This window comes from Drosophila montana, unplaced genomic scaffold, assembly GCF_035044405.1.
Source record: "Drosophila montana isolate Dmon_TW-CO22-7 unplaced genomic scaffold, ASM3504440v1 contig_3848_1, whole genome shotgun sequence".
NCBI classification, from domain to species: Eukaryota; Metazoa; Arthropoda; class Insecta; order Diptera; family Drosophilidae; genus Drosophila; species Drosophila montana.
Genome location: NW_026998720.1, coordinates 2,995,713 through 3,016,987, shown reverse-complemented (window position 1 = coordinate 3,016,987; position 21,275 = coordinate 2,995,713). Strand labels below are relative to the sequence as shown.

Below are 21,275 nucleotides of genomic sequence, written 5' to 3'. Positions count from 1 at the left end.
CGAGATTGTGTCTCATATGAATGGAGAGGTTTCATCAAATTATATTGCACAACCGAGTGGTTATCATCTACCTGATAGGTAGCTCGTTTAAAAGTAATTAGGCGCATAAATGTTCCCCTAAAAAGGCGGAAAATATAATGTAATTAACAGAGGCAATAACAATTACTAACAATATTCCCTATAACAGCAAGTTGCAGGTGTTTTAAATATATCAGTTGGTCAATTCGTTAAACAAATTTACATAATTTATTACTCTTAAACTAACATACACGTATATATGCCTCAGGAGTTGTTTGAATATGAGACAGCCAATACACATTTGTATTTTGCACTTAAATATGTCACAAGTTTAGCTTATTGCGCTAAGGTGCTTTAATGGTAAAATAAAAGTATTTCAATGTTAGAAATCTAGCAGAAATTTACATATGTTAACATATGCAAATATGTACATATAAAAAATGATTCAGCTACAATTTTTCTTAGTGTATCTAGAGGTTTACACTGTTTCGTCGAAATATTTATATATGTATCCATAAGTTGAATCAGTGTTACGCAGATTTAATATCCAAGTCACGCTCTACTGTTGTGCCCTCGTATAAGGCCTGCCGGCGCATTGCCTCCCGCAGTTGCTGCTGCTCAAAGCGCCGCACCGACCACTGATACCTGTCGAAAAGCGTTTGATAAGACTGTAGCGCGCTCAAAATCAATCCCAGTAACAATGACAACTCACCTGCATGCCATCCAATAGACCATTGTGCCACAAAAGAAGGAGCCAAAACCAATATGTGTGGCCAAATGGGGGCGGGAGGTGCCTAAAAATGCTAAAACACCGACTCCTATGCCGCCGCTGATGCCATATAAAAAACTGTTACGAAAGCACGGTATCTGCGCTACATCGCGTCCAAATATAAAGAAGCTCTGCCCCGCAAAATACATAAATTCATTTTCATTTCACATTAATTTAAAATTTATAATTTTATTTTTAATATCACCTTGCTTGGCTCCTCTACGTCGTCTGACATTGTTTATAAACTAAAACTCAATTTAAAATTTTTTCAACAGCAAAATGACTACAAAACGCGGCGAACAGCTGTTTATGAACAGTGTTGCCATAATGCGACAAAGTAAAATAAAAAAATGGTATGTCAAGCCGCTGACATCATGCAACAAATGTTTATTTGGTATAAATGCTTGAGTTGAAAAAGATTTCGCGTAATTAAATTTGGTTGATATTAATGTAATTAATACCTTTAAAAAGCATTATGTGCCAGCAAACATATCATGCACCTTTATACTATGTGCGCAACTCATTCTGAGTTTATAGGCAGCACTGGTGCACGCTAGCAAGAAGAAGCGAACGCTCTAGCTCAGTTTGCCACAATCACAATTTCATTCTTTAGTTTTTTGGGTTTTCCGTTACAAACAACACAAGAAAGAATAAAAACTATCAAATGCTAAACAAAGTAGGCCAAAATACACGCAGCTGCAAAAGTTTTACGTCAATTAAAGGTCTGTGCGCATCAATAAACGACGTTCAGGTAAGTGCATTAAGTGCATACATACATATATTCAAGTATAGAATACTTGTATAAGTAGCTGACGAAAGCAAAACAATCAAAATGATGTGCTGAATACCTTAGTAAACTTGAGTAACTGAATATAGTTTTGGTGTTTTTACTCTACCAATATGTCATATACTGACTTGTAAGGACACTAGGCTGTGTATTTAGCATCAAGAAACATGTACACGTACGCAGAATCTTTGAAATTTTAAGTTCGTGATAGGAGGTCGCCTGGAATTATCTATTGGTACCTCTCAGCTAATCTCTCTCTCTCTCTCATTAATTTCTAACTTACAGTTATTTACCGAAAACGGTACTCACAACAACAACTGATGTCCGACCAACGTTCACACACAAATAATATACATACAAAAGATACGTAGATACGTGGGTGAAGCAACAGCAAACAAACTGAAACCGAATTTTAAACCGTAACCGATTCTTCCAAGCCAGCAGCTGTGCACACAGCTCTACGTCACCTACACAAACACACATATATTTGTATAAATATATATATATATATATATCCATATATATATATATATATATTATTGTATTCACTCACGACCACCGATTGTGCACACATGGATTTATCAGCATCAACTTCAAGTGACTCGACAATGGGTACTCCGGAGCAGAAGAGCAAATCGTATATTGGCGATAGCACGTTCTATGACAGTGCTCTGGATCATCAGCTATCCACAACCAACTACAGATCCTGCAATGGTAAGTTGGGAGTATTTTAACTGTTGTCAGTTGGCTCTGCCGCTTCATTCAACAGCTTTAGTAAATTATTACACGTGGAAACATGAGCGATTGCAACCTGGAGGCAGCCACTCAACAGGATCAGGCCAAGCCTGAGAAGTCGCTTCCAGCTAACCCGCTGCAACAGCCCAACGCACATGCTGTTGCTCTGCAGAATCATAGTGAGCTGAAGGAACAGCAATCAGGTCTCAAGAAGCAGCTGAACACCCTGAAACTACATTTCGCTGCGCTCGGGATTGAAAATGATCATTTGGAGGAGCATATAAAAAAGCTGGAGCAGCAGAATCTACAAAAGGAGTGCTTTAACCAGAACATCAAGGCACAGATCTTGAGCGCTGCAAAGCGGGCGGTTGGCAACCAAACGCGCATCGCGTTTCCTCAACAGTTTCTAGTCCAAATCTTCGAACCCTTTGCAGAAGATCAGAATTTTATGGAGCACTGTGCGCAAATAGATGGCGAGATAGCCAAATTAATGCACAAGCTGCGTCTCCAGGCATACCAGGCACAAGAAACTAAATTTAGGAGTGTTATTAGCAAAAAGAAAACCAACTTGCAAACACAGCTTGTGCATAAATATGAAGCGAAGCTGGTCAAACAGGAGAGAGCCCATCAAGCAAAGGCTTCCCAACTGAAACACAAATGTTTCGAGCTGCTGCAGCAGTGCCTAAGCGAGAACTGTAAAGATGCAGAGTATATAAAGTCGTATTTGACTGAACTGAAAACCCTTTATGAGCAGGAGACACATAAACCCTAACTTAATCCCTATACAATTTGCATATATATTTATATTTTTTTATTAATCGGCACATTTATTCAAACCCACAGAAAGCCTTAATGGAGACTTAAATCAAAGCGCAGGACACACCAATTATGCACACAAAATGTTAAACGTCGAGAATTTTGATGCCCACAACGGCAATGCCATGGGCAATGGGAACGAGGCAGCTAATTATAATACCTATGCCCCGCTTTCAGCTGCTCCTATCTCGCACACACCTAATGCTGCGGCCATAAATGCCAGCATGCTGTTAATACAATCCGAGAGCACAGATACGAATACATCGCAGGAAGAGGTCGATCCAAAGTCTCAGCTGGCCAATAAGACAATATTTAAGACCGATAATCCCAATTTGTCAATTATAGAAATTAATGAGAACTCCATTAAGGAGGAGGATCTAGAGAAAGAGGTGGTGCTAATCGAGCGCCTCTCGACCGATCATAACGACGAGGCCGTCGAAAAGTTTAAGAACATACTGAGAAAGTCGCCCAACAAAGTGCCGGACATTGCAACAGAAAAGCGACGCCGCAAAGCCGACACCCTGCTGCAGTCAAGCAAACAAAAATTGGACATATCTATAGCTGAAGCATCCGCAGCAGCGGACGGAGTCAGCGACACGCAACTGCAGTTAGCGGAGCCAGCGGCTACATCGAACAGTGATCAGCCGCAAACCAAGCGCGAAATCGTCATCTACGATACTTTGGAGGAATTCGATCAAAATTTACCCTCGACGGTTACCCTGTTGAATACACCATTTGGCAGCAAGGTCTACCTTGTGGGAACGGCACACTTTAGCGAGGAGTCCCAGGATGACGTCTCTTATGTGAGTCCAGCTGTTTAACCAATTAAATACCTGCTAAATATCTTTCTCCTCGCAGGTCATTCGCAATGTCCGTCCAGATGTGGTCATGGTTGAGCTATGTCCATCCCGTGTACACATACTCAAGCTCGATGAGAAGACTCTGTTAGAGGAGGCCAAAAACATAAATATACCCAAGGTATTTAACATGCAGCACTTTTATATAACAGGTTTTTAATTATGTAATCATTCTGCAGATACGCGGCATACTCCAGACCCATGGCTATATCAATGGCATCTTCTTTATTCTGCTGCTGCAGATGAGCGCACAAATTGCCAAGGATCTGGGTATGGCCCCAGGCGGTGAGTTTCGACGCGCCTTCGAGGAGATACATAAGCTTCCCGGCTGCATTTTGCATCTGGGAGATCGACCCATACGCATCACACTTTATCGTGCTTTGCGCGCCCTTTCGTTGTGGCAAACCATGAAACTGGTTTGGCGTCTGACCTTTACGGATAGTATCAGCATTGAGGAGGTGGAGGAGTGCAAGCAGCGTGATCTGCTGGAGAAACTAATGCAGGAAATGGCTGGCGAATTTCCAGCCTTTTCGGATGTGTTCGTACGCGAACGAGATCTCTATTTGTGTCACTCACTGCAATTGGCTGCACTGCCGCAGGCGGCGCCAGGTGCCCATCAGGTGCGTCCCGTGCGTGTCGTTGGCGTTGTAGGCATTGGACATGCCAATGGTATTGCAAAAATGTGGGGCCAAGTGGATCCCGAGAAGATACCGGCCATACTTGAAATACCACCGGCCAGCCTCAGTCAGCGGCTCTGCAAGAATACCCTCAAGTATGGCCTCATCGGACTGGGCTGCTATGGCGCCTTTCGTTTTGTGAGGCCGCGTCTGACGCGTTTCTTTTAAGTTGATTGTGGACCATGTTTCTCGATTTTGTTGACTTTGTTTCTCGATTTTAAGTGACACGCCCGCATCAATTATGGGCGTTGACGATATGATAAGTATTGTGAGTACTTGATGCTTTTGATAGAAAGTGTTTACAACACATAAATATATATATATATGTGTGCAAATCAAAAAAAAAAGACATTCAAACATATTCCTGGTTTTAAAAACCCAACAAACAAAATACAAAACTATTGAAAAGAGAATTCATACGCACATGTACATACCACTATATAATGTACTTGGCTTGGATAAAGACACTGCGACTGTGAATACGATTATATCAATTCAGATTCAATTGTTTTACAAAAAGATTTAATTTTAAATTGTCAAAACATCACACACTCAGAATTAGTCATGAGTCTTATTTTTTTTAAATGTCCGGTTAATTAAGCTTCGTAATTGCATATGTACATGGTTTCCTGGCAGGCTTAGAAAAAACCTAACTAAAAAAAAAACAATTTAAATGTTAATTGTATAAAAAAAAGAAGTTATTTTTAAACAAAGCTCTAAATGTGAACGTGCCCGTGCCCGTCTGCCTGAAGCAGTTACAATACTTTATCTTCGACTTAATCTACGTATGTAAATGTTGTTCATTCCGTAGTAAAAACTCTGAAAATTTAGATGGTAACGCTTAAAATTAAGTGTAAACGTGATGGACCTTCGATATTGAAAGTATGACCGTGTGTTAAATGTTGCATATTATATTGACGACTTTTACAATAAAAAAGAAAAAACAAAAACCTACCTAGAAATACTTTATTAACAATAACCCAAACATTTGAACTGTATCGTAAAAATGGTATTACAAATACAAGCCAAATTGTTTTTGACTCTGCGTAGTTTGTGCTCATTTAGAACTGGTGTTAAGTAGCATTTTAAATAGTATACCACCCGAAAAAGTTTAAACCTTTGTGTAAAATTGACTCAAATAAAAGTTTACATACCCCAAAGAAGTGTTTTTCATTTATCGTCATCTTTGAATTTCTAAGCACTTGAACTCTATGCACCAGATCAAAAGTTTTAATATATGAGCTCGTATTTATTTCGGAATGGCCAAATATTTTAAAAGAATTAATATCCTTTGGTTTTTTTTTGTAAAAAATGGGTAAGCGTAGCTCCAAGATGAAGGCAGTAAAATAGTTGCATGACGGAAATTCGAATAATTATAAAATCTTCGGAAAGCACCTGAATTTCATAAATCAAAAGTATATATATATATGTTATGTTAAATAATCCTGCTCTCATAAATCAAAAGTATATTTATGTAATGTTAAATAATCCTGCTCCTAACTAATAATTATTTCGCAATAATATCTTCTAATTCTTCTATACGATTGTAGGGTAATATCATATAAGATATTGACTGATACATGGAGTTTTTTTCCTAAAAATGTTTTTGAGTTTTTTCTGTATTTTCGTAAGCATCAAACTAACTGTTAGCCGGTCTATTCATTTAACTTTTTTCTTGAATCTTACGAATTTAGATAAGTATTTTTTGACGATAAAATAAAATAGAAAATATAAATGGTACTGTTTGACCTTTCCCTGAACATGTATATATGTATATATATTTGTACATCTTTCGATCTTATACAAGTTCATAAGAAAATTAGGCAACAAAGCTGACATCTAGGTCTGTACAGGAACTCACGCTTGGCTCTAACTTAACTTGACTCATATTCCATTTAATTCCACATTATTCCAATGCCTCTCTCTGGTAAACTAATTATAGCTGGTCCAGTCCTGGCGTGGCTTCATAGTTCAAACCATTGAGCAGAACTGCAAAGCGATCCGTTCCAATTTATTTCTTAATATGAATCGAACCTTAAACTAAATCAGTCGCTTAAGCTAGAGTGCAACCGAAACCCAAACCAAACCATATTTATTGGGCACAGGAATGAGGAAAAACAGTTAACGAACCAAAGGTACAGGCAGGAGGCTAGCTCGAACCGCGAATCGAACTACTAACCATTTTAGAAGGGTTTCGCAATACTGCCATTGAGAGATGCATACATACGTACACATATGACACATATATACTTATACACTGCGTTTGTTTTTTTTTATTATGTACTTTAAACGTATCTTAAGCACTAAACGTCTCTCTTGTGTGTTGCTTTTGTATGCCATGAATCTTGGGTTTTTGTTTTTCTCACTTTTCTATTTGTTTTTTTTTTTAAGTTAAAATTTTCCAACATGTTTGTGTGTGTTTTTTTGTTTTGTTTTTGTTTTTGCGCTTATATGTAGGTAACATATTTTTCTCTTACAATTTGCTGCAATACAAATAAAAGTCTTAAATTGTAACTGTAAAATTCTAAATAGTTACAAATTATATACTAAATACATACGTAGTTAATTTTGAGGCGTGTTGTGTGTGTGTGTGTGTGTGTGTAAGTGTAGATGTGTGTGAGTGTGTGGGGGAAGGGATTCTCCTTAGGTTCTTTTTTCTTTTGTTTTCTTCTTAGTTTTTTTTTTTTGTTTTTTGGGTTGGTAATGCAAATATGTATCGTATTTTAAATTAAAACTTAGAAACTTGGAAAAAATTCAAATCAAAGGCTGGGCGCAGTTGCACACGCACACAGGAGCAGCCGCAGGACAGACGCTTCTGCAGTTGGATGTGGCAATTGGCAATTGTTAATTGTAAACTGGCATTATAACAAATTATAAACATATGTTTTATCCAATTATAGTAGTTGACTGCCACTCGCCCTGCCCTGTTGTGCCCACTCCCTGTGTGAGTTCCATCATGTCACACGGCGGCCCGTTGTCACACCAGTTTTTGTGGCTGTTGTTGTTGTGGTTTTTTTTTTTATTTTATTTATTTATATTTTTATTTTTGTTTGCCTCCTTCCAGCAAGGATGCAGCAGCCTACGGTGTTTCCGTTGACTCGACCTTCACTTCAGATTTAATGCTCGATGACAGATGGTTATTAGGGTCGGGCGCACTCAGGTGCTAAAAGCAAGATGTAAAACGAATAAGAAAATCAAATTCATAATAGTTACGTACACACTCATGTACTATGTATGTATGTCTGTATGTATATAGTAGCATATATAATGTGTATGTATATATTTATTAGAAAAAAAAAAAAACAAAAAAAAAGGTGTTAGTAAAACCCTAGCCTAGGCAAACAACAACTAATGACCAATAACAATAACAACATCAACAACAACAACAACAACATGAAACAACAATAACACAAGCTAGACCACACACATACACACACACACACACAAACGCGCACAGGCACATACATTGGATTACCACACACAGTACACGGGTAAACACACATTTCGCGCGCACACACAACACACACACACACACACACAACACTCACTGTTGCTGGTGGGCGAGGGGGGTACCTACCGATTGGCTACTCACAATTCCGAGCGGCAATCCACCAACTTGGGGCGACAAATGTGGCACCGTTGGCACAGCTGCTGCATTCGGTGGCGGTACCGGCGAGGGCAGGAGCGCAGCAGCCGCTGCCGCTGCAGCGGCCACAGCGGCAGCAGCTGCTGCCACAGTGTTGCTACCAGCGGCCGGTGGCGGTATCAAAGCAGCGCTGGTTGTGCCGCCGCCGCTGCTGCTGCCCAGATTTGTTGTACTGTGGGGACCATCGTGCGGTGTGGTGCTGTGTGCCCGATGATGCAGTGCGCCTGTATAATAGCCGCCATTTAATCCTGTTTTGTATTTCGATTTTGTTTGTATTTTTTGGTATTTAGGTAAAGTTAATAATATGTTGCTGTTTATCTTGTTTGTTTTTTTTTATGGTATTTTTTTTTTTTTTTTTTTGGGAAAGTGGGTGTTTAATGTAGGGAAGTTTCAAATTATAGAGTGGTTCTCGATTTGGTGGTGGCTGCGTGTGGTCTAAGAAGTGGCTAAAGTAGCGAATGGGAAGGAGAATTGACTTCTTTATAAGCAGTCAATCTGAAAGGACCTGATATGATGCGAATGAGTTCAGAACAGGCGCCTAAACAACTTAACTCCCTGATCAATTATGGATGCGATATTTGCCTTGCCTTAAAATCTACAAATACAAATAGGCTATCAATTCCGTGGGCCGACAACGCTCATAAATTACTGACATTCGATTTACGCAACAGATCACTTACTACATTTTTAAGTCTATATACTATAAATAGTTTTTCGATTAAATATAAAGCTTGCTCTGCTCTGCACTCAATGATGCCATCATCCCATTGAATAGAAAATAATTAAACATAAATTATTTAAAAAATTAATTAAAATCATATAATTATACTTTTTAAACAATTTTGCAATAATGCGCCACACAAAAGCAACAATAGTTGGTTCTTTAAAGTTTTTCTTTTATTTGTTATTTTTTTCATTGTTTGTTTTTAAATTTTTTTTCGAATTTGTTTTCTGGAAAGGTTTTTTTGAAATTAACTTGCTCTGTTTTTATCAATTGTTTTTTTTTTGTTTCTTGTTTAATTTTATTTAGCTTTCACAGTTATTAAAAATATTTTTATACATTACAAAATAACAGTATTTTATTCTTTTTGTCTCTTTACTTTTACTTTTACGCTTATTATTATTAATTTCTTTCTTTTGCTCATTTTCATTTTGTAGCAGCTTGTTATATATACTCGTAGGATCGTGTGTGTTATAGATGTGTGTGTTGGGGTGTGTGTCTAGGCTTCAGTTTGTGCGTATGTGTAGCTATATATATATATATTATATATATTTATATATTTTTATATATATGTATATATATATATATATATATATATATATATATATATATATATATATATATGTATATATAAATATTTATATATATATTAATATTTGTGTGTTTCTATGCGTATATGTTTTGTGCTTGAAATTTAACAAATTTTTATTGCTTTAAGACAAAACAGAATACATACATAATGAAAAAAAACAAAAAATTTGATGCGTTTCTGATGAAAGTGAATATTTTGGTTTTCTTTCTTTTTTTTATTTAAGGAATATTTTGTAAGTTATGCTGATATTGGTCTTGAGCGAAAATTAATAATTTTGAAAAAGTTGGCGTCAATTGCATTAATTGTTTAATTATTAACTTAAGCTGCAAAAATTTTACAAAATGATACTTTGCGCCGTTCTTTTTTTTTTTTTCTTTTTTTTTTGTAAATATTACATTTTACACGCTAACAATTCTTAGATATACCGACTACTCGGTTGATCATAATGTGCTGTTTTTTTTTTTTCTTTTCTTATTTTCTCCTCAATTATGTAAATCTAATTTTTTTAATAGTATTTTTTTTGTTATTTGCTTTGTTTTAATATAATTTCTGTTATGTTTAAATGTACATAGACTATGAATTAATATTACTTTTAATTTTCTCTCTTTTTTATATTTATTTATAGATGTTGTTTATGTTAACGCGCCGTGTTGTAGTTTTTATAATTCTTGTCTGCATATGTTTGTGAAGGTATTTAAACAATTACTTCCGTTCTGGTGTCAGCATATCAAAGATCTTTACGCAAGGCGAAAATAAACACGGATGATGAGATCATTTTGCATTTTATAGAGCAGTGTATTGAGCAACAAATAATTGTGAAACGCATAATTTTTACAAATGTTCAATTTGTTTCGCATATATATATATATCTATATATCTTAAAAGAAAGTCAGTAATTTATGGCGCAAAATCAGTGGATTCTTATAAATAATACGCTTTCGCTTGGTGACTACAAAACTTGGAGGCATTTGGAAGCTACAGATATATAATATTAAATTTTCTCTCGCTTGGTTAGTTAGTAAATATTACAACGTATAATACGATATATGTATATATAAATATGTGTGCTTGAACAAAATCTCTTACATTGGTTTTCTAATAATTTATCTGTTGAGTTTTATTTAATTTTATTAATATTTTTTTATAGATCGTTAGTTAGTTTAAATGTGTGAGGCAGGGTCTCAAAACAATTAACAACAACAATCCATCAAATTGTTTACTTTCACCTTTTGCTGTAAGTAATTATGAGTTATGTATACATATGTAAACATATATACATACATACATACATATCTACATACGCATAGATTGCTTTTGTACATTCTACAAAGAATTTACGGGTTTAGGCTAGCTAGAAACGCTGACAACTTTGGAAGTCTGGACCAAGTTTATTTTTGAGAGGACAAAGACTTTTTCAATAAATATATAGCACTTAAATCCTAAAAAAAACCATGTTGAATACACTGTGCTTTAACAAAATAATTTAAGATAGTTTGGACTTTGTAAAAAATAAAGGGACTTAAAAAAAGAAACGAAAATAAAATAAATTCCCAAAATCTGGTCGCTGTTCTGCATGAGACCCAACTGTATCTGTCCCTAAGCGCAATTCATTTGTATGGTATATTTTTCAAGTGTATCTTTGAGTTAGTACGAAAAAGTCGATACATTGCTAGGCAGTTTGTTTTGCTTATAATGTACATATCTGGGTATATATATGTATATGTATAATCATTCATAACTCTTTACCCAACATCGGTCGCGCTTTAAACCTTCTACTCATAAACATCCACTATTCATGTTCGTGTTCCGGCCCTAAGCCACTGCTAAATATCTATATATATATATATCTATATATATATATATATATATATATATATATATATATATATATATATATATATATATATATATATATATATATATATATTTATATAGCTTAAACTGTTTATCTTATATATCAACTTTAGCGGGCGTTCTTGAAATCTTGGTTCAACGCGCCTGTCTCACTTTCTATATATGTATTTATATGTATGTGTGCTTTGAAATGAATCAGAAGAATAGAAGTATGTATATATGTAGACGCTCGCTGCATAAATGTGCGTTTGTGTGTGTGTGTGTTAATGTGTGTGGTTGTGCGTGTTTGTGATTGTTTAAACGATTTCTGATTTCTGTTACTGTTTCTGGTTTTTTGTTTTTAATTTTTTGTTTTCTTTTTGTTATGTTGTTTGTAACGCTTCCTCCCTGGCATCTGTTTCAGCCTCCTACTACTTTTCTTGATTTGATATCATTTGTAGTTTACCTTCGGGATAAACAGCCGCCGCAACGCCTCCGGCCGCAGTGGTTGGCGGCGTGCGCATGAAGTACTCCTTGTTAACGCAATTCCTCAGCACTTCTGGAATATTGCCGACAATCGCTCGTCGTATTTCGGTGGCTGCCATTTCTCGCAGCTCCGTTGCGGATGCATCGCTGAAGAAGGCGGCGTGTGGTGTACAAATCAGATTTGGAGCATCTTTCAGTGCGCCCTGCAAGCCGAACCGGAAAATAATTTTCGTTAGGATTAAACATATCTAGCGTGGCGCGGGCGTCGTCTCAGATTGCGTAAAATGTTTCGTTTTACAACAATCTCTTACTTGAAATACATTGTATGGTTCGTTCTCGTGCACGTCCAATGCGGCTGCTCTTATCCGACCCTGTTTCAGTGCCAACGCCAAGGTCTCATCATCGACCAGACCGCCGCGGGCGGTGTTCACCAGAAATGCACCAGGTCGCATCTAAAATGAGGTTTATTAATTGATTGCCAGAAATTAAATGCACCGATTAAATACCTGTTTAATTGTGAATTCATTGATTAAATGATGATTGTGCTCGTTGAGCGTGCAATGCAGTGAGACGCAGTCGGACTGGAATAGCAGATCCTGGAGCGTGTAGACGCGTGTGAGGCCGAGAGATTTGTCAATGCCATCGGGTAGGTAGGGATCGTAGAATATAACATTGAAGCCAAATGCTTTTGCTCTCAACGCCACAGCGCTCCCAATGCGACCCAAACCAACTAAGCCTAAAGTATCGCCACGTATGCGTGCGCAGCCCTATTTGAAAGATTAAGAAACATTAAACTCATATAAATATTAATATATATATAAATAGATGGTTTCGTTTTGCCTTGCACTTACATGTGCCGCCTCTCGCACTTGTTCGGGACCCGTAAACTTTTTGCCCTCTCGCACCATATTCGCCAGCCAATAGGTGCGCCTATATAGGTTCAATATCAAGCACATTGTTGTGTCTGCCACCTCCTCGACACCGTAGCCGGGCACATTGCATACTGCAATGCCTAATTCGCCAGCGGCTTTAACATCAATGTTATCTGTGCCGCTGCCAATGCGCACAATGATGCGTAAAGCTTTGAATTTCTCAAGATCCTCCTTGGTCAAGATGATGGTGTGCCACATTAAGGCGCCAACTGCTTCGTTTAGCACCTGGAAACAATACAATAATAATAATTTAGCTGTTGTTAATGGTGTGTTAAAAGAGTACACTGCTTACCTTCTCGTGTATTTCGGATGTGCTCTGTGCATCGCAGAAGGCCACTGTAGCCACATCCTTTAGTATGGGCATCTCAATTGAACAATCGCGTCCATCCAGCAGCGCCACCAAAGGTCGCGCCTGCAGCGGACCATTGGCAAAGCTGCCTTTAACATCTATGCGCGAACGCTTCGGCATCATAAGATTTTTATCCATATTAAATTTGTTGTTTTTATTGTGGATAGTACTTTTTGTTTGTATGCTATTTATATATATATATATATAAGAAATAAATCTGTTTGCTTAAAACTTTAATTCTTATTGTTGTGTGTTGTGTCTGTTTATTTTGTTTTTGTGCGGCAATTGCTTCTTCGTTGCGTGTTGCAATTGCTTTAATTTCAATCAACGGAAACAAAACCTTTTCAAGACGACGATTCACACATTGCAATCATTTTTGGCGCTTCATATTGAAATCGAGAATCCTGCAATTACAAAATTAAAGAAAGAGAATTTATTACATATACCAGAAAAATAAAACAAACACAGACATAGAAACACATTAATACAATTTGCAAATTAAATGGAAAAACATGAAATCTGATGTCAAAGTACAAACAACAAATCGCTTACGAATCGCTAACAAATCGCGCCAGTGTCAGCACAATATTCACCGATGACAAGTTTCGCTTGGATTTCGCAATCGTCAGCGATAAAGATACTATTTGATTGCAACCTACGCTCCTCTGCCTCAACAAGCCCCCCCTCTTCTAACCAATTCCAATCACAGTCCACTGACTGCCGCCAGCTGCTCGAAGGGAGGGGGTTGCAAGAACATAGAAATTTAACGCGACGGCCCGGGTCAGCATTATGTCTCATGTTATCGTTCGTGTATGAAAGAATGTTGTTGTTGGACGAGCAGCTGCTGCTATCGTCACATTAACAACATCATGATATAGTGTGTATGGCATTGCCCCCTTGTTTCATGGGTTCCTTGAGGTTCCCAGTGTACGCTTATCAACATCGTTTGCTTTGATTAGACGGACAACAAGGCACAGTAACAACAAGCAACCGCAAAAGCAATTCAGGTATTGCTCTATTGTATTTGATTTTTGGATTAGTTGACGTGTTCTTTTTTCCGTATCTTATCAAGCGCAATAGAACAGGACAGAAAAATGTCGTTGTATCTAACCCAATCCGGAGCGTGATAAGCGAAACGACAATGCGATCCAGTTTTTTGTGTTAAACCAGGTGCGAATATCTCTAATATTTTTAATTGGCAAGGTCGCTTCATTTGCATGCGATTTTAAAGTACGAAATAAAAATGAAGGAATATTTCTAGAAGTTCAAATCAGAATTTCGGAGCGACTATTGTACTAAAATAAATCAATATTTTTAATCTTTCATTATTCTTTGGTAATTCTAAAGAATTTTGATTTCATAACCAACGGCAATAAATGCTACAAATTAGTGCAATTAAGAGTTTGCTGATACATGATTATGAGACAAATAAAACACGACTATTCACATCTGTGAGTGGTAAACACATTTAAAAATAATTGATAAGCCATCAAGTGTAGATACTTTTGTGTGTCGCAACACATAAAATGCACAGAGCAGACAAATGGGGCGGCTGTCATAGCCACATCACGTATAAGGCGAATTGACTCGACTCAACACAACTGAACAGAACTGAATACAGTTGTCTCTCGTGAATCGGAACTTTCATTCAAAACGATTTATAGCACTTACGAATATGAATTATTAATTTACATATATACAAATAAGAGTTTATCCTCACTGACTGAATATTCTACTCTTAAGTGGGGGAAATGTTATATGAAAAACATCAACAAGATTGCAGACATATGGAGGTGACGTCAAAAGAATGCGTGGTTGAGGTATCTTAGAGTCGTGTTCAAATAAGCAGTAGAGTTTTCAATTCTTCTTCATTAGTTTTGTATGGAAATAAGAGCTTGTAGAAATTAGATTTTTGCAAAGTATTCCACTTTGCGATGGACCACTGTACAGCCACATTCTAACACAATAATAACCATAATCATATTAATAGCAATGTCAAGCAGAAAAAGAGAAAATAGAATTGCACAGATGCTCAGATAATAACAAATGTGGCTAACACAAAAAATAAAATACGCGACGCAATTATGACATATACATATAGTATATGATATATGTGTGTAGTATATGCCATACACACACCTCCTCCCTACTATCGAACATTCACCCAAGCAGAGCTGTGGCTTTTGCTTTGTTTATTTTTAAAACAATTTTCGAGACATTTGCGATTATATTTTGAGATTGCGCGTGGATTTTTCTTCTTTTTTTTTTTTTTTTGCGAGTGATTAAGTTGAATTATATATTTTTCAAACGAAATTTGTGTGGCAACACAATTTAACAGTGAAAGGAAGCCACAGACCGAGTCACAACATATTTGAAAGCGCGCCAAAAACCAGTTTTGCAAGTGAACCAAAAAAACTAGTGGCAGCAACTTCTGTGCGGCTGCCACAGGATGCAGCAACGTGTTCATGCGCCCACGCAGTTGAGAAAGTCGAAAAAAAAAACCTGTTGATGTGTGTGTATACACACGCACACAAATATACATAAACGCACACAGCCGCATAGGTATATCAAAATGAATACACACAAACAGTAAATCACAAACAATTATACATAAATCACAAACTCAAGCGCCGCAGATGAGTGTACAGTAAATGTTGGCCGCGTATCTAACAGATACATTTCACTGCTGAACTATTGTTGTTGTTGTTGTTGTTACTACCTGAGCTGAGCAGCCGCAACAGCCGCCGGCTGTCTAACAGCAGCAAGCAAAAAGTTGAACTAAGAACACACAAACTGCGATGGCGATTGGTGTATTGTATCTCTTTATTTTATTTTTTAACCAAACCAAGCCAAGACAGTAAACCGGTTTATCAACCCAACGACACACGATAACAGCCCCAACAACAAGCAGCAAAAGTACACTTTCAATGTATGTGTGTTTTATTCCCTGTACCCATTGATAATGGGCAACAAGGCATTATTTTATTATTTAACAAGCGGGAAGACATTGCTTAACTAAATATATTGTTAATTGACATATTTGCTAAAAATATCTGTCTACCTGTCTATTCGGTAAATTTGGACTCTTTACAGTTCACGCAGTTCCAGTAATCTGTTTATTATCGATAAAAGTCGCCTATTATGTCGAAATCAATCAATATCGATTCCCAAGTTTTTTCTAAGTTTTCTCGACGATGGGCCAAAGACACGTAAATTGAAATGTATTTTCTCGTTATTATAAACAGATCAAGAACAACATACTTTAATAAAGAAAATATTAAGTCATGTTTAAGGCTAATGCTTTGATATTTGATATACATATGTACATCTTCAAGCTCTACAAATTGCATAACAGGCGGGTAATAAACTGCTAAGATATTCCGTGCGTACAGGGTATTTCTTAGTCAGGCACCCTAGAATAGAGCACGCTTGCTTTTGTCTTTCTTTTTGCCATAATTTTTCAGGCAGGAAAAACTCATGTTGGCTTAAATTGTTTGTTGGCTTAATGCCATAATAACGAAAACGAAGCATTGGCTCGAGCCGACAAGTCAATGCGAGTCGACTGTGTGTGTATGTGTGTATGGAACACGTTTCAATATACATATTTACAAGTCATGCGCATTTGTACACTCTACAGACACATCCATACACATACAATTACGTATAATTCAATTCGTGTTAGTGTGAGTCTTGGGGCAGGCAAAAACTTTTTAAAGCGCTGAAGCTGATGACGCCATTGCAACAGTCAACAGTCATACGTAGAACAAGCAGTGGAAGAGAGAGCGGGAAAGAGACAGAAAAAGAGAATGAGTGTGAGTGTGTGAGAGATAGGAAAGTACGAGTTGTGTGTGCTTTTCGCTCAAGTTGGGGTCAGGTCTCGGGGGATAAGGACCTGCAAAACAGACAAACAAATTACAACATCATGCACTTTACCATTACAGTCTGTCAGTGTTGGCTTTAAATCAATAAAGTAAAATTCAACTATACAAAAAAACTATTTTTGATTAAAATTGTAGCCAATATTATGTTAATATTTTATTTCAGTGAAGTTGTACTGTACCCAGTGACTTGATTGCATTTGGCAGTGCGACTGCAAAAGTTTTATTTATTTTTTTTAATTTTTGCTCTCGCTTGCTCGTAACTTGTTTTTTCTTTGAATTAACGGTTTCGTTCCGTGACGTCGCATTTGGCGCGCTTTTTACTTCGGCCTGCTAATGAATTAGCATTAAAGCCGGCAGAGCTGCTGTCGATCCGTTTTAAGCAAAGCTTTCTGTTGTGCTTTCTTTATTGTGCATAAATGCTAGCTTCTTTTGTTTTTACTGTCTGTATGTGTGTTGCTGTGTGTAATAAGCAGTTCTTTGTGTTTAGATTGAATGACGTAAATCGAAAAAAAGAGTTTAAAAATAAAACTGCAAGCATTGCAAGTCACTCTGGTCAGCAACAAAACGAAAAGAAAAAACCAAAACAATTTATATTCGCTCGCACGCTTTTAGCTATTGGCCAGCTGCTGCTGCTAAAAACCATTTGGCACAACAATCAAATTGTGTATTGCGTTGATTTATATGTTTTTATTTAGACTAAAAGCGCGTCAGTGAATTTGGCCACAGATCGATCGATGATACAAAGCAGCCAGCAAGGCAGCACAGGCAAGCCCCCTCTCCCTCCACCCTCACACACATTGCAAGAGCAAAAATGTTTGTACATTTATTTAAATGTTTCGTACATACATACAGATGTACAGTTAAAGCTTTACTAATGGACAGTACCCCCAAATAGTGTTGCCAATAAAGCTATTTTCCCGCTAAATTCCGGCTTTTTAAAAGGACGTCTGCAATTAATAACCTTATTTATTGCCAATCTGTGCTCAGCATTCTAATCCAACTATTTTTAACACTGTATTTAGTACATATTTTGATGCGACAGTACTAATAGCAATGTAGAATTTTGGAAAAATATTTTTAAAGTAGTATATTCTGTTTTACTGTTATTTCTTTGGCGTATCTTGAAAGCCTTTATTTCTTTGAACTGCGTGTGTCCGCTTAAGATGGCTTTCACTGTATTTATATTTAAATTTGTTTCATAGGAATTACAGTTTAAGCGATTGCGGTCTATTTTAGTGCTCTTTGTTTTGCAATTTTCAATGTGTGAAATTCCTGTCGCAGGTGTGTGGTCTGCTTTTCTTTTCTTTTTTTAGGCATTGGCAGCCAGCAACGAACAAACGGTAATGAACGACAAACACAAAATGATAAGCGCATGATAGCTGTAATGCATGCAAAAGAGGGATGGGGATGGGTAGAAGGGAGAGCGAACTGCATGCACATTGATAGCAGATATCTACACACACAACCGCACACAATAAACCTTTATTGTTCTTCACTTGAGTGGGCCAAAGGAAAATTTTCGAGTGGGATTTTTCAGGTTCAAAATTAATGGACAATATATTTTTATATATATGTAGAAGAAAAACCAAGCTATTTCTCGAGTTTGTCTTGTCTGCCAATTGCCTAACCAAAAAAAAAAAGTCATGATCGTTAGAGAAAGAGAAAATTCATAACAATGCAAAATGCGAAATAGACACAAACTGGATAGGGGCAGGCGGTGCCAACAAAAAAAATATGATTACACAGCGCAGACGGGCGAGCAAAAATATATCTGTATGTATGTATGTGTGCACGGACGGGTACAGCAGGGGCGCCAGAACGAAACAACGATGGAAAACATGACAAGCGAAAAAATGTAATAAAACTAGAAACAAGCGCCAATTTCATTGGCCTACAAGGGTAAGGTTGAGGGGGGGGGGAAGGGCAACATAGCAATGGGTCTCCAACTGAGTGTGTGTGAGTAAATTATTTATGGACATCGACAGCAGCAAAATTTTATAAACTCTTTTTTACGTGCGCGCATTGTAGCTATTTATTTATTTATGTATGCATAAATTGCAAAACAAAAACAATGTGCATATACACATACCAACGGGACTGGCATCGATACCATCACTTCCACTACCCATATGACTATCAGAGGAGTGTTGGGGAGGGAGAAACGAAGCTCGGACTGTGCATAAGTTTTTCTTTTTTTCAATCAATATGCAGGCGGTGGCGGTGTTGCAGGCCACTGGGAACGAAGTCACAATGAAACGGGCAGGCGGTATTTATTTATAGAACAAAACGGGCTGACCGGACCATTTAAAAAGGGGAACAGAAACAGAAACTTTAATGCGCACCCGTTCTCAGAGAGAAAGAAGCTTTAACGGGTTTTTAAAGTGTTCAAAGCTTTCCTCTCGCTCACACGATTTGCACGAACTTTCAAGTACAGCGCAAATTTATACACTTTCACCCTTTAAAGGATTCGAAACTCTTTGGGCTTAACAAACAAACGCAGCTCGGCGCGACCCGACGCGGCGCAGCAAACAGCAACAGAAATGCTGTTGAAATATGTCATTCGCTGACTGGAAGAGCTGGCGGAGACCTCTCGGCTTGGCTGACTTTAGGTCCGCTAGCTCTTTCTCTCTTGCACCGCTGGTTTGTTTGTTCACTCGAACAAAACTGTGGCGGCGGCAAAATAACAACGATGAGACATAGCAGCAGCATCGGCGTTAGGCAGCATGTTGCAGAAGTGTGGGGCGGGGGAGGGGTGTATTTGAAAGGTACAGGGGCGTTGCGCAGTGAACCTTGCATGTATATTGTCATTCGGCATCGGGCAAAAATCAACACACACACAAACAAGTACACTCACACTGCCACATGCAAAAATTGGTGTAAATATTGCGTGTGTTTGTGCGCGCGCGTTGTATGGCAAACATTATTGCACAATTTATTTATGTTTTGCGTACTGGCAACAATAAATTTATTTATTGCTATCACTCGCTTTTTCGCATAAACACACACTTTTACACACTGGCTTACTTAGCAGCGCTACTAAAAATATATGGATATATATATATATATATATATAAGCGCATGTACATCGGCTTTAAAATTTCATACGAAATTCCGCACGTTTAAATTTTTTTCTTGTACACGTTTATCGCGCACACACTTATAGACTCATGAGCATACACACGCTGGCCGAAAACAAAAAGAAGAAGCATACATTTATCCATATTAAAGATTAAGAGACGATGTACAACCCGCACAAAATGCGTATAGATACAAAATATTTTTGTTATTAAATTTGCTGCAGCAACAGCGCACTAGTTTTTCATTTTTTATATATTTTTCATTTCGTTTTTCTTCATTGTGGTGGCGGCGGCAGCGACGGTGGCGGCCGCGGCTCTCGCGTTTTTGCGATTTTGTAATTGCACAAAATTCACGTGCTAAACAGATTGCCACACGCACAATTCATAGACAAACACTTGCCGGCTAGATTAGTTAACAATTTCCATGCATTTTTCATAAATTCGGTGTACTTTTTATATATTTTTCAACAATTTTTTTTACCAGCAACGCGTCCAAATTCCACTTTCGACTCGCAGCTTTCAAAATGGCGGAATACGAATACGGCAATTTTTAGTTTTAGTACAGCAATGACGCGATGCTACTCACAACCGCGATGCTACTCATTTGCCGCGTATTACTAATAATATATGTAAATGTATATGAACACTGATATTGGATCTTATTTAACACACCTGACAATATGTTGCGTACTTTGTTTTGCACGATTTATTTCGAATTGCACTGTTAACTACAAAATTTTTCTTTTCCATCCACTTGCACAAAAAATATTCTCTTTTATGCTTCTTCTTAGTGCGGAACAACCATTCTCATGTTTACGCTCCCATGCACACTCAGATGCGAACGCAATGCCAAAAGACCACATAAAAATTGCTCTGACACATAAATTAATCCAAAATAATCATATATTCCTTTTACACTCACGCTAATTGGTCACGAAAATGTTTCCGGCGTTATTTAAACATTAAATATTAAAGTAAGGCCGAATAACAAATGCGCAACGTCCGGTGCGATTTGCGCTGGGTTTGGACGATACTGTCGCGGGTATCGATAACGATAAGTACATAATTACTTGGTTTCGATGCCAAAGAATGCACATTG

General features: G+C 37.4%; 4 protein-coding genes across 15 annotated transcripts; 2 read left to right on the top strand and 2 right to left on the bottom strand.

Moving 5' to 3' along the window:
* Positions 1-223: 223 nt before the first annotated feature.
* Positions 224-1,134, bottom strand: l(3)87Df (lethal (3) 87Df). Its single transcript, XM_064696734.1, has 3 exons — positions 993-1,134; positions 731-918; positions 224-663 (listed from the first exon to the last, which is right to left on the bottom strand). Exons 1-3 carry the CDS (start codon positions 1,020-1,022, stop codon positions 549-551), a joined length of 333 nt encoding a protein of 110 aa, XP_064552804.1. The 5' UTR covers positions 1,023-1,134; the 3' UTR covers positions 224-548.
* Positions 1,135-1,342: 208 nt separating this feature from the next.
* On the top strand, positions 1,343-5,699 carry LOC135438400 (traB domain-containing protein). Of its 3 annotated transcripts, none has more exons than XM_064696708.1 (5): positions 1,343-1,538; positions 1,860-2,288; positions 3,153-3,928; positions 3,984-4,103; positions 4,162-5,699. In XM_064696708.1, exons 2-5 carry the CDS (start codon positions 2,147-2,149, stop codon positions 4,825-4,827), a joined length of 1,704 nt encoding a protein of 567 aa, XP_064552778.1. In that variant the 5' UTR covers positions 1,343-1,538; positions 1,860-2,146; the 3' UTR covers positions 4,828-5,699. The 3 variants fall into 3 exon arrangements, with proteins under 3 accessions (XP_064552778.1, XP_064552779.1, XP_064552780.1); XM_064696709.1 differs by lacking the exon at positions 1,343-1,538 and adding an exon at positions 1,656-1,809; XM_064696710.1 differs by lacking the exon at positions 1,343-1,538 and adding an exon at positions 1,731-1,749.
* On the top strand, positions 2,303-3,144 carry LOC135438411 (uncharacterized). Its single transcript, XM_064696733.1, has one exon. It carries the CDS (start codon positions 2,371-2,373, stop codon positions 3,079-3,081), a length of 711 nt encoding a protein of 236 aa, XP_064552803.1. The 5' UTR covers positions 2,303-2,370; the 3' UTR covers positions 3,082-3,144.
* Positions 5,700-7,276: 1,577 nt separating the features above from the next.
* Positions 7,277-21,205, bottom strand: CtBP (C-terminal binding protein). Of its 10 annotated transcripts, none has more exons than XM_064696714.1 (8): positions 21,099-21,205; positions 13,162-13,622; positions 12,789-13,094; positions 12,444-12,704; positions 12,249-12,389; positions 11,918-12,140; positions 8,237-8,553; positions 7,277-7,822 (listed from the first exon to the last, which is right to left on the bottom strand). In XM_064696714.1, exons 2-8 carry the CDS (start codon positions 13,354-13,356, stop codon positions 7,739-7,741), a joined length of 1,527 nt encoding a protein of 508 aa, XP_064552784.1. In that variant the 5' UTR covers positions 13,357-13,622; positions 21,099-21,205; the 3' UTR covers positions 7,277-7,738. The 10 variants fall into 10 exon arrangements, with proteins under 10 accessions (XP_064552784.1, XP_064552782.1, XP_064552781.1 ...); XM_064696712.1 differs by lacking the exon at positions 21,099-21,205 and adding an exon at positions 20,849-21,021; XM_064696711.1 differs by lacking the exon at positions 21,099-21,205 and adding an exon at positions 20,658-20,816.
* Between the last annotated feature and the right edge of the window lie 70 nt (positions 21,206-21,275).